At 45.8% G+C, this 16,214-nt stretch overlaps 1 protein-coding gene across 1 annotated transcript in view; it reads left to right on the top strand.

Annotated features, from left to right (window-relative positions):
* The window catches only part of DYTN (dystrotelin), a 52,132-nt gene extending 45,503 nt beyond the window's left edge, over positions 1-6,629 (top strand). The window contains exon 14 of the mRNA XM_024200973.1: positions 6,523-6,629. Coding sequence (XP_024056741.1) covers positions 6,523-6,629 — 107 coding nt within the window. The remainder of the gene's footprint in view (positions 1-6,522) is intronic.
* Positions 6,630-16,214: the final 9,585 nt, after the last annotated feature.

The raw sequence follows: 16,214 nt of genomic DNA, 5'->3' as shown, positions 1-16,214 counted from the left end.
TGTGTGTGTGTGTGTGTGTGTGTGTGTGTGTGTGTGTGTGTGTGTGTATATATATAAGAAATAAGTAGGCAAACAACGTTGTTTACTTTTATCTTTTGCTTTATCAGTATATTTACAATAAATATGGCATCTTTGCCTTATCCCTCTTAATAAGATCCTGCTGGTTTTTATTCTATTGGTATAACAACAGGACCTGTCCTTCGATGGTGCAGGTCTCTTCGCTGAGCAGATGGACTCTAGGCTCCATAATCTCAAAGACTCTAGAGCAACCTTAAAGTCCTGGGGGCTTCATACGCTGGCCCCGCAAAGAAAGCATTTTAAGCCTCAGCCCCCGCCTCACTTCTACCCCTCTCAGCTGCGGCAAGACTATAAACAGGAGACGGGGTAGGAGTAATAGGAGAAGGCCTCTGCAGTCCTCCTCTACCCAGGGCCAAGGCTTGGCGAGACAGTCACTGGCTCCCAAGAAAAACTTTTGAAGGTGCACCCGGGGCTGACCCATCAGTCCATATCCCGGATCCTTCTTCTTTTGTGAACCATCTATCCCATTTCTACCATGCTTGGGCTCAAACAACATCAGATCGCTGGGTCTTGAGCATGGTAGAATTGGAATATTCTCTCCAATTCTGTACCTTCCCACCCACCTTCCCCGTCCCTCTTCAGGGTCCCTTCTCATGAGCAACTTCTAGTGCAGGAGTGCAAATGCTCCTACAACTCGGGGTAGTAGAAGAGGTACCTATGGAGTTCAGGGGCAGGGGATTCTATGCCCGTTATTTCCTAATCCCCAAGGCCAAGGGGACCTGCAAAACCTCAACAGATTCATGAAGAAGCTGAAGTTCTGCACGGTCTCATTGGCTTCCATCATTCCCTCTCTGGATGCAGGAGACTGGTGTGCCGCCCACGACCTGAAGGACGTGTGTCCATAGTCCCGTCCCACAGACATTTCCTTCGATTTGTTGTCAACAACACCCACTATCAGTTCATGGTCCTCCCCTTCAGCCTCTCGGCAGCCCCTCGGGTGTTCACAAAGTGCATGGCGATTGAGGCGGCCTTTCTGTGAAAGCAGCAGGTGCAAGTGTTCCCATATCTGGACGACTGGCTGATCAAGGGTCAATCTTGGGCCCAAGTGGAGGACCATGTGAGCCTGGTGCACATGACATTCCTCAGGCTCGGTCTCATTCTAAATGTAGAAAAAAAGTCAACTATAACCCCTATGCAGAGGATAGAGTTCATCGGGCCCTCCTGGACTCCACCCAGGCCAGGACTTTTCTCCTAGAAGCTCGTTTCCTCACCATAAGCGCAGTCATAGAGGATCTCAAGAGATTCCCCACTACAATGGCGCAAACTTGTCTGAAGTTGCTTTGGCATATGGCTGCCTGCGTGTGTATGTGGTACACCATGCCAGGTTGCAGCTACACCTGCTTCAGATGTGGTTAGCCCAAGTTTACAGGCCAAACAGAGATCGCATAGACAGACTGGTCACTCTTACTCCTCAGGTTCTCAAATCCCTCCGATGGTGGCTCAACCCGCAAGCAATGTGTGTGGGAGTGCCCTTCTCCATACTTCAGCCGTCGCTGTCTCTAGTCACAGATGCGGCGGTGATGAAATGGGGGGTGCACCTGAACGAACTCAAGACACAAGGCCTCTTGATCCCAGGCAGAACTTTTGCTGCACATCAATGTCAGGGAGCTGTGGGTGGTTCGTCTCACTTGCCAGACATTTCAAACCCATCTACAGGGAAGATGTGTATCAGTACTGACAGACAATACCACAGCAATGTTTTATATAAACAGACAGGGTGGTGCTCGCTCCTCTCCCCGTGCCAGGAAGCCCTCAAGCTGTGGGACTTCTGCATCGCCCACTTGATACAATTGGAGGCCTCGTACCTTCCCTGTTCGCAGAATGAACTGGCCGATCGCCTCAGCAGGTCGTTTCACAGCCACAACTGGTCCCTGCACCCGGATGTCGCCATCAACATCTTCCAAAAGTGGGGATCTCCCCAGATAGACTTGTTTGCGACACGCTGCAACAGGAAGTGTCAACAGTTCTGCTCCTTCCTGAACCACAGCCCGGGCTTGCTCGCGGATGCCCTCTTCCTGTCCTGAAAAGGGTGCCTGCTGTATGCATTCCCACCCTTCCCACTCATCCACAAGGTCCTCCTCAATGTCCAGTGAGAGAAAGCGTTGTTGAGTTTAATAGCACCAGCGTGGCCATGTCAGCACTGGTTCACCACGTTGCTGGACCTGTCAGTGAATATGCCCATTACTTTGCCCTTGGTTCTGGACTTGATCACACAGGACCATGGCCACTTCCAGCACCCTAACCCAGAATCTCTCCATCTCATAGCATGGAAACTCCATGGCTGAATCCTCTAGAACTTACCTTCTCAGACTCGGTTAGGGAGGTTCTCCTTGGCAGCAGGAAGCCTTCCACTCGTGCCACTTATCTGGCAAAGTGGAAGAGATTTTCCATTTGGTCCCTCCAGAAAGGTACTCCTCCGTTGCAGTCCTCGATTCCCTTTATCCTGGGCTACTTGCTTCACCTGAAGCAACCGGGGCTGGCAGTTTCATCAGTAAAGGTGCACCTGGTGGCAATTTCGGCTTTCCATCCTGGCTCAACAGGACGCTCAGTGTTTGCTAACCCTGTGGTTGGCTATTTCCTCAAGGGGCCGGACAAACTGTACCCCCAAGTAAAACAACCAATCCCTCCATGGGAGCTTAACCTGGTGCTCTCAAGGCTCCTGGGCCCTCCCTTTGAGCCCCTAGCAATGAGCTCACTGTTCCACCTGTCTTGGAAAATGGCGTTCCTAGTGGCTATAACATCAGCCAGAAGGGGGTCTGAGTTCAAGGCTTTGACGTCGGAGCCCCCTTATACCATGTTTTATAAGGACAAGGTACAATTGTGACCGCACCCAGGTTTCCCCCTGAAGGTAGATTCGCCATTTCACACAAATCACACACATTTCTGCCAGTGTTCTATCCTAAGCCACATGCCAATGACAGGGAACGCATGCTCCATTCCCTGCATGTCAGACGGGCATTAGCTTTTTACATCAAGTGAACAAAGCCATTTAGGAAGTTGATGCAGTTCTTCATCGCTATTGCAGAAAGAATGAAAGATCTCCCTATTTCGTCTCAGAGAATCTCTTCTTGGATCACGGCCTGCATCAGAACATGCTGTAACCTAGCAAAGATTCCGGCCCCAGTGTTGACAACGCACTCCACAAGAGTGCAGGCTTCATCTGCAGCAGTCCTGGCACAGGTTCCCATTCATGACATCTGCCGGGCGGCGACGTGGTCGTCTATTCACACCTTTACGTCACACTACGCCATCACTCAGCAGGCAAGAGACAATGCCGCGTTTGGTAGAGCCGTGCTACAGTCGGCAGCTCAGTGAACTCCGACCCCTCCTCCAGGGGACTGCTTGGGAGTCACCTACTTGAAATTGACATGAGCAATCACTTGAAGAAGAAAAAAAAATGGTTACCTACCTTTCGTAACTGTTGTTCTTCGAGATGTGTTGTTCATGTCCATTCCGAGACCCACCCACCTCCCATCTGTCAGAGTATCCAGCAAGAAGGAATTGAAGAGGCGGCGGGTCAGCAGGGACCTATATTCACCGCCATAAGGGCACCATTCCAGGGGGCTCCACAGCCAACCTGAAGGGTACTACTAGGGGAAAAACCTTCCAACAATCATGCATGCGCATGCATACACCTACTTGGAATGGACATGAGCAACACATCTTGAAGAACAACAGTTATGAAAGGTAGGTAACCGGTTTTTGTCTCTCACTGACAGGAAGTGGCTAGATTCATAGGTCAGATAAAATAATGCTGTAAAAATGAGCTGGGAAGAATTAAATAATAATTTAAAACTGCTTAAAATCTGAAATTAATAACATTCTATTAAGCCTTATCATGCAAGGCCCAAGGCATTCTGTGTCCATTACATCTGGCCCTATAAATATATATTACACACAAAAAAACATGTGAAAATAACATTACTGAGATTGCAAAAGTTGGAAAATGCCAGAATTAAGGTTTCAGAGTAGCAGCCATGTTAGTCTGTATCCGCAAAAAGAACAGGAGTACTTGTGGCACCTTAGAGACTAACAAATTTATTAGAGCATAAGCTTTCGTGGGCTACAGCCCACTTCTTCGGATGTATATAGAGTGGAACATATATTGAGGACGAGGAGATATATATACACACACATACAGAGAGCATGAACAGGTGGGAGTTGTCTTACCAACTCTGAGAGGCCAATTAAGTAAGAGAAAAAAGCTTTTGAAGTGATAATCAAGATAGCTCAGTACAGACAGTTTGATAAGAAGTGTGTGAATCTATCTCCCCTTGTAAGTATTCTATGTTTGTAATGGCTCAGCCATTCCCAGTCCTTATTCAATCCTGAGTTGATTGTATCTAGTTTGCATATCAATTCCAGCTCAGCAGTCTCTCGTTGGAGTCTGTTTTTGAAGTTTTTCTGTTGTAAGATAGCCACCCGCAGGTCTGTCATTGAATGGCCAGACAGGTTAAAGTGTTCTCCCACTGGTTTTTGAGTATTATGATTCCTGATGTCAGATTTGTGTCCATTAATTCTTTTGCGTAGAGACTGTCCGGTTTGGCCAATGTACATGGCGGAGGGGCATTGCTGGCACATGATGGCATATATCACATTGGTAGATGTGCAGGTGAACGAGCCCCTGATGGTATGGCTGATGTGATTAGGTCCTATGATGATGTCACTTGAATAGATATGTGGATAGAGTTGGCATCGGGCTTTGTTACAAGGATAGGTTCCTGGGTCAGTGTTTTTGTTCAGTGATGTGTGGTTGCTGGTGAGTATTTGCTTTAGGTTGGGGGGTTGTCTGTAAGCGAGGACAGGTCTGTCTCCCAAGATCTGTGAGAGTAAAGGATCATCTTTCAGGATAGGTTGTAGATCTCTGATGATGCGCTGGAGAGGTTTTAGTTGGGGGCTGAAGGTGACAGCTAGTGGTGTTCTGTTATTTTCTTTGTTGGGCCTGTCTTGTAGGAGGTGACTTCTGGGTACTCGTCTGGCTCTGTCAATCTGTTTTTTCACTTCAGCAGGTGGGTATTGTAGTGTATATATATCTCCTCAATATATGTTCCACTCTATATGCATCCGAAGAAGTGGGCTGTAGCCCACAAAAGCTTATGCTCTAATAAATTTGTTAGTCTCTAAGGTGCCACAAGTACTCCTGTTCTTTTTGCCAGAATTAAGGTTGCTTCTGAACCCTTAATTCAGCCCTTTTATGCATTTGCATTATGAGTCAGTCTTTAAATACATGATCATATACTATTTTTTCCACAGGACTCTTGCCTCCTACCCCCCAGCAACCAGTTCTAGCCTCCATTTTCCTCCCTGACTTCCAGTCCCACCTCTTTGCCTAGCCAGTCCCAATTCTGCCCCTCACCCCAGGTTCCAGGCACAGTTTCTTTTTCCCCTGCTCCACTTCCAGTTTCACTAGACACCTTGTCCCAATCTACTCTTCCCTCCTCCACAGTCCAGTTTTTGTTACCACTGTATTCAAATGAGACAGCTTTCTCCTCTGTGCTAGCTGACTGCCAGTAGGGGATCACTGAGCGCACAGGAGAGACAAGCTCATTGCTGTCAAGTTCTAGTGCCAGCTCCACCCTGGACCAGAGCAGTCACTACAGGGAAAGTTTGACTTTGCCCTTGTAGCCTTATGGAGGAGGAGCAAGTTCAGCCTGGGGAAGATGTGCAGCGCAGAAAATGTCAGCCCAAAGGGTTAAAGTTTAGCAAAGTTATAAGCAACTGAAAACAGGGTCTTATAATGGGAACTCTTGGGCAACCTTAATAATAGTCAGTGCTACCAATGCTGCTGTTATATACAAGGTGCTTAGGAATGGACCCAAAGAGCAGTCTCTTACTGTAAGTAATCCATATAAGTCACAGAGCAAAGACCAACTCAACATGAGTAGAGATATAATCTGACAACTCCGTTCATAGTTTATAAATAGCATATTAAACATGTGGCAGAGTCAAGCATTGAACCCAGATCTTCTAATTTCCACTGCAGTGCTGTCACCACAACACTAGCCTTCCTCTCTCAGCGTGTAATCACTCTAGAATTACTCCAGATTTGCACTCATGTGAGCCCAGCATTTAAACCCTCACTGCTTGAGTCATTTAAAACTGGAGAAGACATAGTACTGTAGAGGAAGTTGCTCTCAGCAGTCAATATGGAACAAACTTGCATTGGTGGTCTTTTCTGTCTCCAATTTCTATGGCTGTGTAATCGTTTGACCCCACAGCCAGCCTCCCAATCACATAAAATCCTCTTATAATCAATGGTCTTATTACAGCATAGCTTTGTTCAGCTTTCAGGATGCCTCACTTTCATTGATAAGAATGTAATAAGGAAAGCCAGCGGATAAAACTTTTGTTTCTATAGAGTTACCTTGAATTGGAGTCTTTTAAAGAGTCGTACAGGGATTTTACTGCATTCAGGTGCTGTGAAATAATCTCTTTTCTTTCCAGCTCAGCAGTCTGCTATAAAGCAGGAGTTGGTCTCCACAGCTGAGCATGTTTGCAGGTCTTTCTCTGACCTCATCAACCATGTGACTTTGCCTGCTTGGAAGAAATAGGATGCCAGTATTAGCCTTACTACTTCATCACACTGTTGCCCAGGTAATTACAGCCATGTGTCATCTCTAAAGTTGGTCAGATATTGAACTGTAAAAATCTAACATAATCGAGTTCTGTCTCTGGGGTCTTTACCAGAGTCTTCTGTGGTGTTAGAGAAGGAATTCTCCCTTATATTAGTACCATGTATTCCTAGCCTATTCCTAACCTGAAAAAAATATAGGGCCAGATCTTGGCCAATGCATATCAATATAGTTCTGTTGACTTCAGTGAGGCTATGCTAACATACACAGCTAATGATCTGGCCCATACTATCCTCTCATTACTATAGTACCTGATAATTGCTTGTGTTTCAGGAAACAAGAGGATTTTTTTCCCCACACGCACACATGGAGATGGCTTTAGCTAACCAATCTCATTGATAAGTTGTCTGACGTATCATAGATCAAGAAGCACTGAATAGAAGGAGTAAATCTTTAGTTGTCTTCTCCAAGTTGTCCATTGTCTCCAACATCTGACAGTCAGGCATTTGCATTTTACTAAATTAGCAACTAAATTGGTGAGAAGGAAGAGCTGTGAACAATTAGAGGCATTTTATTGCTTTAGAAGCCCCATATATATGGAACTGTTAAAGAGCTTAATATTACTTGAAGGACTTACAACATCAGAAAAGAAATTTTTGTTTTTCTTTTGTTGCTAGCACAGGGTATTCACAGAGTCAGCTGAAAACAAATTATGAAAACATTTCTAACACAGCACTGAAAATATTTAAGGATGGTGTTTATATATGGAAGGTTTGTATGCTGTTGAGAGCTATTGGAATTCTTATAAGGGTTTAGATGGTTATTTAGGTTGTTGCTAGCTGACCACCAGATCCTGTGCCCATTGAAGCCAATGGCAAAGCTTCTATTGACTCAGCAGTGCAAGCCTTGGATGCTTTGGGGGATAATCTGGGATTTGGAGGGGAGTAAGATAGTGGACAAAAGAGGAATAATATATTCACTAATGATTCATCTATAAGATGTGCCACATTCCACTTTCTCTCCTTCTGGTACATAGGAGAGAGATCTGGAAGGAAAGGGCTGAGCTCACACTTAGAAGAAAAGCCACTTGCACTATATGCTATTCTTTAATGTCCTGGCCGTGGGCCTGATTCTCCATGGTTACATCTGTTTTACACCAATATAACTCCCCTGATTTCAATGGAGTTATATTGACATAAATTGAGGTAACAGAAGAGAGTCACGCCCATGACAGTGTTGCTCTGGAATAGCAATGCTGAAGATTGAGACAATGGTGACTAGGCTAGGCAGTCATTTGGACTATTAATTGTGGTGGGTTTTTTTGATATTTTTGTGGGTAACTGTGACCAAAAGCATCCCTGTGTTCACACTCTACACACTGTTGTAATCTTTGTATGAAATATGCCTTGTGAGATTTCATTTGAAAATAATAAATAACTTGCTGGTCAATAATAGGGTGAAATGTATGACAGTATTACATGTGACGTTACAAATTCACTCTATGTGATATTAACACATGTTCACAACCAGACAGCCCTGTCTAGGCAAAAGTTGTTAAACTGGCATATCCTAAATAAAGGCATGTACGTTTACCCCTCAATGTACATATAAGTAGTAAATAGGGTCCTCGAGATAGCAGGGGGAAGAGATGACTAGAAACAGAATGAGTTGGATTTCATCAAAGACAAAGGGAGAAAAAAAGAGCATGGAGCCTCCTTCATCACCAGACTCCATGTTGCCTTCTTTACTGCTTGAATAAACTTTACTTTGAAGCAGGGGTGGGCAAACTGTGGCCCGCGGGCCACATCCAACCCAGCAGCCGATTTAATCTGGCCCTTGAGCTCCTGCTGGGGAGCAGGGTATGGGGCTTGCCCTGCTCCCATACTCCAGCCGGGGAGCGGGGTCAGGGTCCGCTCCACACACATGTGCTGCGGCTCCCGGAAGCAGCAGCATGTCCCCACTCTGGCTCCTATGTTTAGGGGCAGCCAGGGGGCTCCGCGCACTTCCCCCGCCCCAAGTGCCGCCCCCGCAGCTCCCACTGGCCGGGAACTGCAGCCAGTGGGGCAGCGTGCAGAGCTACCTGGCCATGTCTCCACGTAGGAGCTGGAAGGGGGACATACCGCTGCTTCCCTGAACCCCTCCCGTGCCCCAACTCTCTGCCCAGGCCTGATCCCCCTCCTGCCCTCCAAACCCCTTGAGCCCAGCCCGAAGCACCCTCCTGCACCCCAAAGCCCTGATCCCTGACCCCACCCCAGAGCCCGCACCCCAAGCCAGAGCCCTCATCCCCTCCCCCCCCGTGCTCCAACCCCCTGTCCCAGCCCTGATCCCCCTCCCACCCTCCGAACTGCTTGGGCCCAGCCTGAAGTACCTTCCTATACCCCAAATATAGCTTAGTGGTTTGAGCATTGGCCTGCTAAACTTAGGGTTGTGAGTTCAATCCTTGAGGGGGGCATTTAGGGATCTGGGGCAAAAATCTGTCTGGGGATTGGTCCTGCTTTGAGCAGGGGGTTGGACTAGATGACCTCCTGAGGTCTCTTCCAACCCTGATATTCTATGAATGCAGGGGAGAGGGCTCTGTTCATAGTTTTAAAAAAAGGCCAGGAGGGATAGCTCAGTGGTTTGAGCATTGGCCTGCTGAACCCAGGGTTATGAATTCAATCCTTGAGGGGGCCACTTGGGGATCTGGGGCAGGGTCAGTGATTGGTCCTGCTGGTGAGGGCAGGGGCCTGGACTTGATGACCTTTCGAGGTCCCTTCCAGCTCTAGGAGATGGGATATCTCCATTAATTATTATAATTATAAATCCCTCAGCCCCACCCCAGAGCCTACACTTCCAGCTGCAGCCCTCACCCACCCCCACACACACACCAACCTCCTGCCCCCAGCCTGGAGCCCCCTCCCAAACCCTCAATTCCTCATTTCTGGCCCCATCCCAGAGCCTGCACCCCAATCCCAATTTCGTGAGCATTCATGGTCCGCCATAAAATTTCCATACCCAGATGTGGCCCTCAGGCCAAAAAGTTTGCCCACCCTGCTTTGAAGGGTAACTCTCAGAAGAATCCACCAAAGAAAGGGGCAGAGAACCCCAAGTTCTGTCTCTTTCTTCTAAAAAGACTAAGGCACCAACACCTTTGGGCTTCTGGGAGAGATCCTGACCAAGGAAACTGTCAGCCTCCATCTTGCTGGAAGACTGTGGATAAGAAAGGTCATCTCGAACAAAGCATTGAGCCAAAACTTATTAGAATAAGTTTGACTTTTAGATGCGTTTTTTCACTGATATTTACAGGTAACCATTTCTAACTTTCTCTCTTATACTTGCATTCACTTAAAATCCTATCTTCTTTGTTAATACTTAATAAACTTGTTTTATTTTTAATCTAAACTGATCCAGTACTTTATTTAAACTGAACTGTTTGGTAAGTCCAGTTGAAGTAAACTGTTGAATATCAACTCTTTACAGGAGCAATGAACCTTAATATCTGAACTTTCCAGGAAAGAGCTGGACAGTGCAGAACACGCATTTTGGGGGGAAATCCGGGACTGGGAGCATGTTGGGGTCACCCTGCAAGAAGTAACCGAGGCTGGTGGAAGCCAGAGTGCAGCTGTGGGATCAGGCTGGTGGGATCAGAGCTGCTGAACCAGGATTGCCTAGCACACACATACTCAGGGTGCATCCTGCATGCTGGTAGGCTGGCTGTGAGCAGTCCAGGTTGGGAGCTACAACAGAGATGCATTGTGAGGCACCCACGGTTACAGGGAAGGCAGTGACACAACCCTCTTGCTGGTCTGGGCTGCACCCCAGAATGTGACAATGACTCACTGGATTAGAAGCAGATACTTTGTTAAATGAGAGGATGAACTAAAGTTTTCTGACTTGGCTCTTCACCAGTGCTGACTATTGCTAATTTTGCTTTGTCAGCCCATTCTTGCTATGTGATATATTATTATATGATAGGTTATTTCCATCAAATGCAGCTGTATGTTTCCAGTTGATGACACAAATGAGGAATCAATTACTCTGAAGTTACAAATATACTTTAACGAATAAGAAATGAAAGTGATTCAGTATCGCTTCAGACAGTGGAATTACAGATTCCTCAACCTGCTATCAATGTTCTGCAAGCCTACACAGAAGACCTAGTGAACAGAGTACAGAGACATGGATTTACATAAATCATGAGAGCAGACATAATTCCAAAAATAATGTACTTAAACAAGATCACTTACAGGTGAAGTTAAGGGTGCTACACCAACTGACACCAGCTGAGAATCTAGCCCCCAGAAATAAAACTTCTAAGGACAACCAGAGACTGTTCGTGGCTTTAAGGACTAGAAAAAGAACTCGACTTGGGGGAAATTAATGCACAGTTAGATGAAGATAAAATGAAGGAGGTCATATGCTGAAACAGAGCTCCATCAATAATGCAGCAACATTTACGCAGATTGAAACATGGAGTTTAACAAAGAGAGGCAGTCTCAATGGACAGCTTTCTTTTTTGCCTAGAAAAGTCTGTTTTTTTAGAAGTCTTGATGGGATTATAAGGCATCAAGATAAAGGGGGCTATCTGACTCGAATCAAGATGAATAGAAAGTTTTTCTTTGGCGAGACCTCAGCCACCCACTCAAGAGACCTTTAAAGTAGCGATCATGGTAATAAAAATTCCTAATTCTTCATATAGACTTTGGTCACAGAAGCCCCAAATCATGCTTAACGCAGACGTCAAAGAATACATATGACAAATGAAGGGAAGGCTCTAGATGCTAACAAGCACTTTATCTACAAATGAACAGACGTTAAAGAAAGTAAAATACTAGTTGGCTTGTGATAATACAAGAAGAAATGGAACAAATGGCAGGGTAATAGGGACCACTGGGAAGCAGGTACAGCTATATCCCCATAAAGAGACACAGAAGCGGGGGGGGGGGGGGTGAATAAAATCTGGATGGGAACTTAGTAGCCTTTGCAGTAGCAACAGTATAGTACATAGTCCCATTTGCCTAGGACACTATGCTTGGTGGCCCCAGATTGTGACATAAGGAAGTACATTTTCATATGGTGCATAACTATTTGGCTGCCCATTTCCCAATAAATACAAGGGACTGAAGCCTTAACTCTGTTTTTACTCAGGTTTGCCTCAGGCCAGCTCACGCTGAAGTCTGAGACTTGTCCCAAGAAAGATCTGAGTGAGGACTTCAAGGTTTGCACTTGCAGGTCTCATATGGATGAATCCCCATGCACCATACTGATACTTCACCCCCAAAAGACGATAATGATCCTCTCTGAGAACAGAGCAAATTGGTGGTATAGAATTCTGTTTTAACAAAAATATGGTCCCAAATAGCCTGATCTTGATGCCCTTCCATGCATGGTGTAAAATCAAATTATTTGATAAGGCTTTGGAGGTGAGGGTGGGGAAAAAGCTGGGGGTATGTTCCTGGTGTGCTAAAAGTGCAGATTTCCTGCACTGATTGGCTGAATTCAGTCATTGTTTGCACATTTTTCTGCTGCATGTCGATGATTTGAGATTATAAATCTAATTGTTAGGGCATGTGGAACTTCTTGCCTGGGCTTTATTTGTATTATTTAAATATAAATAAATGACAGTATTTTCCATTGAACCAGCTGATCTAAATACTACTGATATTGGGCTAAATCCTCAGCACAGCTGAGGATGGAGGAGAAAGGTGGCTCAAACTTACCTTTCCATTTTGCCACTCTTGTAAACAGCAAGGGCCAAAATATCCTCCAACATCCCCTAGACTAGAGCAGCCTCTGGGGACTGCTACACCAGCTGAGGATCGGCCAGAGTGCTGTGAATTCCCACACTGCCCTGACATCCTCTGTGATGTTGGGGTTGGGGAGGGGGTGAGTACAGTAATAGAGCTGACTATACCAGCTTTGTACCACCTAAGGATTCCCTTATAGCGGGGGGATCCCTGACTGCCCCTTTATAGTAGCTCAGATACAGGGTTGCAGCTGTGGCTCATAGTTTGCACGTGCCAAAGGAGATGGATTCTCTACCAGTGGTATCTAATTAGTGATGACACAAGAAGAAATAGAACACATAGTGGAATGGGGGACCTACAGGAGGCAGCTACCTCTAGTCAATTAAAAAAATGGTTAAAAGGCCACAGTCCCTCCTTTTAGGCAGTTCTTATGTTCTGTTACACTCCCTTTCTGGTGCTCAGGCTGAGGAATAGTAAGGAAGGGGCAGCAGTACGCTGGGCTCACATCAGAGCTACTCCTAGGGTTGCAGGGGGTAGTGGTGGGAGGCAGCTGCATTTCTTCCCATTAGCAATGAGCCTGCTCCCAGGAATTGAGTTTTAAGATTGCAGGGCCCTGGGAATGCACATACTTGCAATTCATAATCAAGTACATACTTTCTTCCTAACAGGTGTCCGTGAGCACCTGTAAGCAGTTCCACTCACTGCTGTTGTGTTAGAGCATCATGCTGAAGGTGTTTGCATCTAGCATGCCAGTTGTCAGCCACTTTGGTCCCACAGTGACCTGTTTTCATCCAAACTTGCCCTGTGGCTAAGCCACATCTAGTCCAGGCCCTTTCTGGGGTAACAGAAGTCCAGGTAGAAGTTCACGTCCCAATAAGAGATCCTTCAGCCTCTCGTGGGATACTTCTCAGCCTATCCTGTGGGCTCAGACCAACTTGGGCTTGAGCTTGGGTGGCTAGCCTGAGCCTCTGCTATTGCCACAAAACCACCCACACAGCTATTTTTAGTATGCTAGTGTGAGGCTAGGAGGCTCACTTCCAGCTGCAATATAGACATACCCTCAGCGTTCTCCCTAGGTCTGCCCAGCTCCTTGGTCTTCCTCTAGAACACTAGCCCACAGAACTGGGCCTTGTCCTTTTTCCTAGGCTCACCCTTGATAGACAGGCATATATTACTCACTATGAGTCCCTTCAGCAGCCCACTCCAGAGCTCCTTTCTCTAGCTGAGGGAGAGTGTGTGTGTGTTCACGTGCTCTCGCTCTCTTTGTAGTCCACCCTGACCCTTTCACAGCCCAGGCTACTGGGTGTCATTAAATCACTACATCAGGATCAGCTGGTGCATGGCTACTACCCGCACAGGCAAGGCTGGGCCCAGCTTCCCTAAAAGCACCAGCCAGTCTGTGACAGGGCCCCAATTTAGAGTCAGTGAATCTATAGCAAGCATCAAGGTCATCTTTTTTTCAATATCATCAGGTTGCATTTTCATGCCAAGCAATTGAGCTCCAGTCAAAAACAAACAAGGTCTGTGCTATGAAATGGAATTAGGCTCTGAGGTCTTCAGACAGGAGAAAATGCCTGAGGTAACAGTTCCTTCAGGAATTTCATTACTTGCAAGTTTACATTTAATTGCCTCACTCTTTTATTTCAGCAAAATTAATACCATGAATTGTTTCCCTTACAGCAGCAGCCTCCAGACCTCTTCATAATACCATGACCTTACGTTATAAACTAAACTATTCTTTCAACCCCACGCCCCCACACACCTTTCCCTGCCCATTTCCTCAAAGGTCAAATGGCTGCTATAGTTTCTTAATGAAGGAAAAGAGCTGATGCAGAGCTGTATGGTGGATTGGTCCAAAGCTGAATGTTGTCTTGGCCAGCAATTACCTTTCACCAACAGTCTTGCTATTCAACAGGAGAAAGGAGGATGCAGGATCCTGTTGTTCGAGAGGGAAAGTATATAAAATTACAGGCCTGGTCTACACCACCACTGCCGGTCGATCTAAGCTACACAATTTGAGTTACATTAGTAGCGTAACTCAAGTTGACATAGCTTAGATCTACTTACCGTGGGGTCCACACTATATTATGTCAATGGGAGATGCTCTCCCGCTGACATTGCTTCCACCTCTCGTTGAGGTGGAGTACAGAAATCGATGGGAGCGCTCTCCCATCGATTGAGCGTGTCTTCACTAGACCCGCTAAATCGATGCTGCTGCATCAATTGCAGCAACGCAAATTTAGCTCCGTAGCGAAAACAAGCCCACAGTAGTAGCCTCTTCCTGAAGGCCCCTCCTAAAGCGTGTCAGAGGCAGAAAGCAGTGTCTTCTGAAAATCTCTCTGCTTCTATTTTTCTAGTGAAATCTTGGGAGATAGTGCCAGCTCTCCCCATCTATCGATTGTCTATCCATAGTAATAACAATTGCAAGTGTACCTATGTGTATACTGAATTGTATCCTTCTCCCCCATAATCTTTGGCTATCACTTGTCTTCATAGACAGTGAGTTCTTTGGGTCAGGAATTGTTTCTTTGTATGTGTTTGTACAACACCTAGCACCATGAGGCCCTGATACCAATTGGTACTGCAACGTAGTGCAAGAATGGTCCTGGCACCACTCCCAGGCAAGTACTGGGGACACACTAGTAGGCCATAGCCACAGCCTGAGACAGTTAAAGCTGGTGAAAGTTGCTAAATATTTGAAAACAAAGGTTCTGTCCCTGTGTTCATGCTCCTGTTGGGGTTGTCTCCTACAGATATTTTAGACACTTAAACACAAGCTTAACTTTCAGTACATATGTAGTCCCATTGAAGTAAATGGGTGAAATCCTGGCCATACTGAGATCAATGGGAGTTTTGTCATCTACTTTAATAGGGCCAGAATTTCCCTGTACATGCATGCTTTAAGTCAACTATGTGCTTATTTGTTTTTCTGGACTGGGGCAGAGTGCCTAGCACCTATCAGGATTGAGTCCATCAGTAAATGAGTTTTCTGGCAGATACACTTGCCAGAATAGAAAATATTGCAGAATATTCAAGGAAAGTCATTTTAAATTTGTAACTTGGACGTATTTGCTCTATAAACCTGATTCTAAGGCTATGGCAGCTCTGCAAGCTAGGGTGTGATGTCCCTACTCGCCTACACATACTCGGCCTAGCTCTCATTGAGATGGCATGGGTGTAAATAGCTGCTTAGCTGCTGTAGCATGGGTAGTGGCAGTGGAGTACACCAGTGGGTATGTACCTGACCCAGCTCAACTGTGCCTCCGCTGCGGACATCCATGATACTGTGGCTGCGCTGCTGTTTATACTCCTGCTAGCTTGCTGAGAGCTAGTATGAGTATGCCTACACAGGGGAATCGCACTCCTAGCTTGTAGTGTAGACGTAGCTTAATAGTTACATTCATTCACCCAGGTAATAGAAACATGCCCTCTGACCTAGGCATCCACTAAAAACAGCCACAATTTTGAATACTAAATTCTTGCAATGAATGGCACATTTAATCAGTTTCCTCAAATTAATTTATCCTTCAATGCTAATAGTTTTGAATAATTCTTTAAACTGAATGATGTTAGTTTGAAGAAACTGATTTACCTGCAGACAATCTGCAAACAGAAAAAGCAGCAAAATTTGTCAAATTTCCAAATTATGTCACACATAGCTAATGGAAACATTTCCATCAACAACATAATTTTTTTATGTAATAACTCCCCCCTCCCCCGCCCCCCAAAAAAGATGACTGTATGTGGGAAGTATTTACTTGGTTTAAATTTTCCAATTTTTTTCCAATGGAAAACCAAAACAATTTTTGGGGAGGGGGAGGGAGTTGGTAATACATTT

This window comes from Terrapene carolina, unplaced genomic scaffold, assembly GCF_002925995.2.
Source record: "Terrapene carolina triunguis isolate 2854851 unplaced genomic scaffold, T_m_triunguis-2.0 Scaffold62, whole genome shotgun sequence".
Taxonomy (NCBI): Eukaryota; Metazoa; Chordata; order Testudines; family Emydidae; genus Terrapene; species Terrapene triunguis.
Note: the sequence above shows the minus strand (reverse complement) of the source record. Positions and strands in the feature narration are given on the sequence as shown.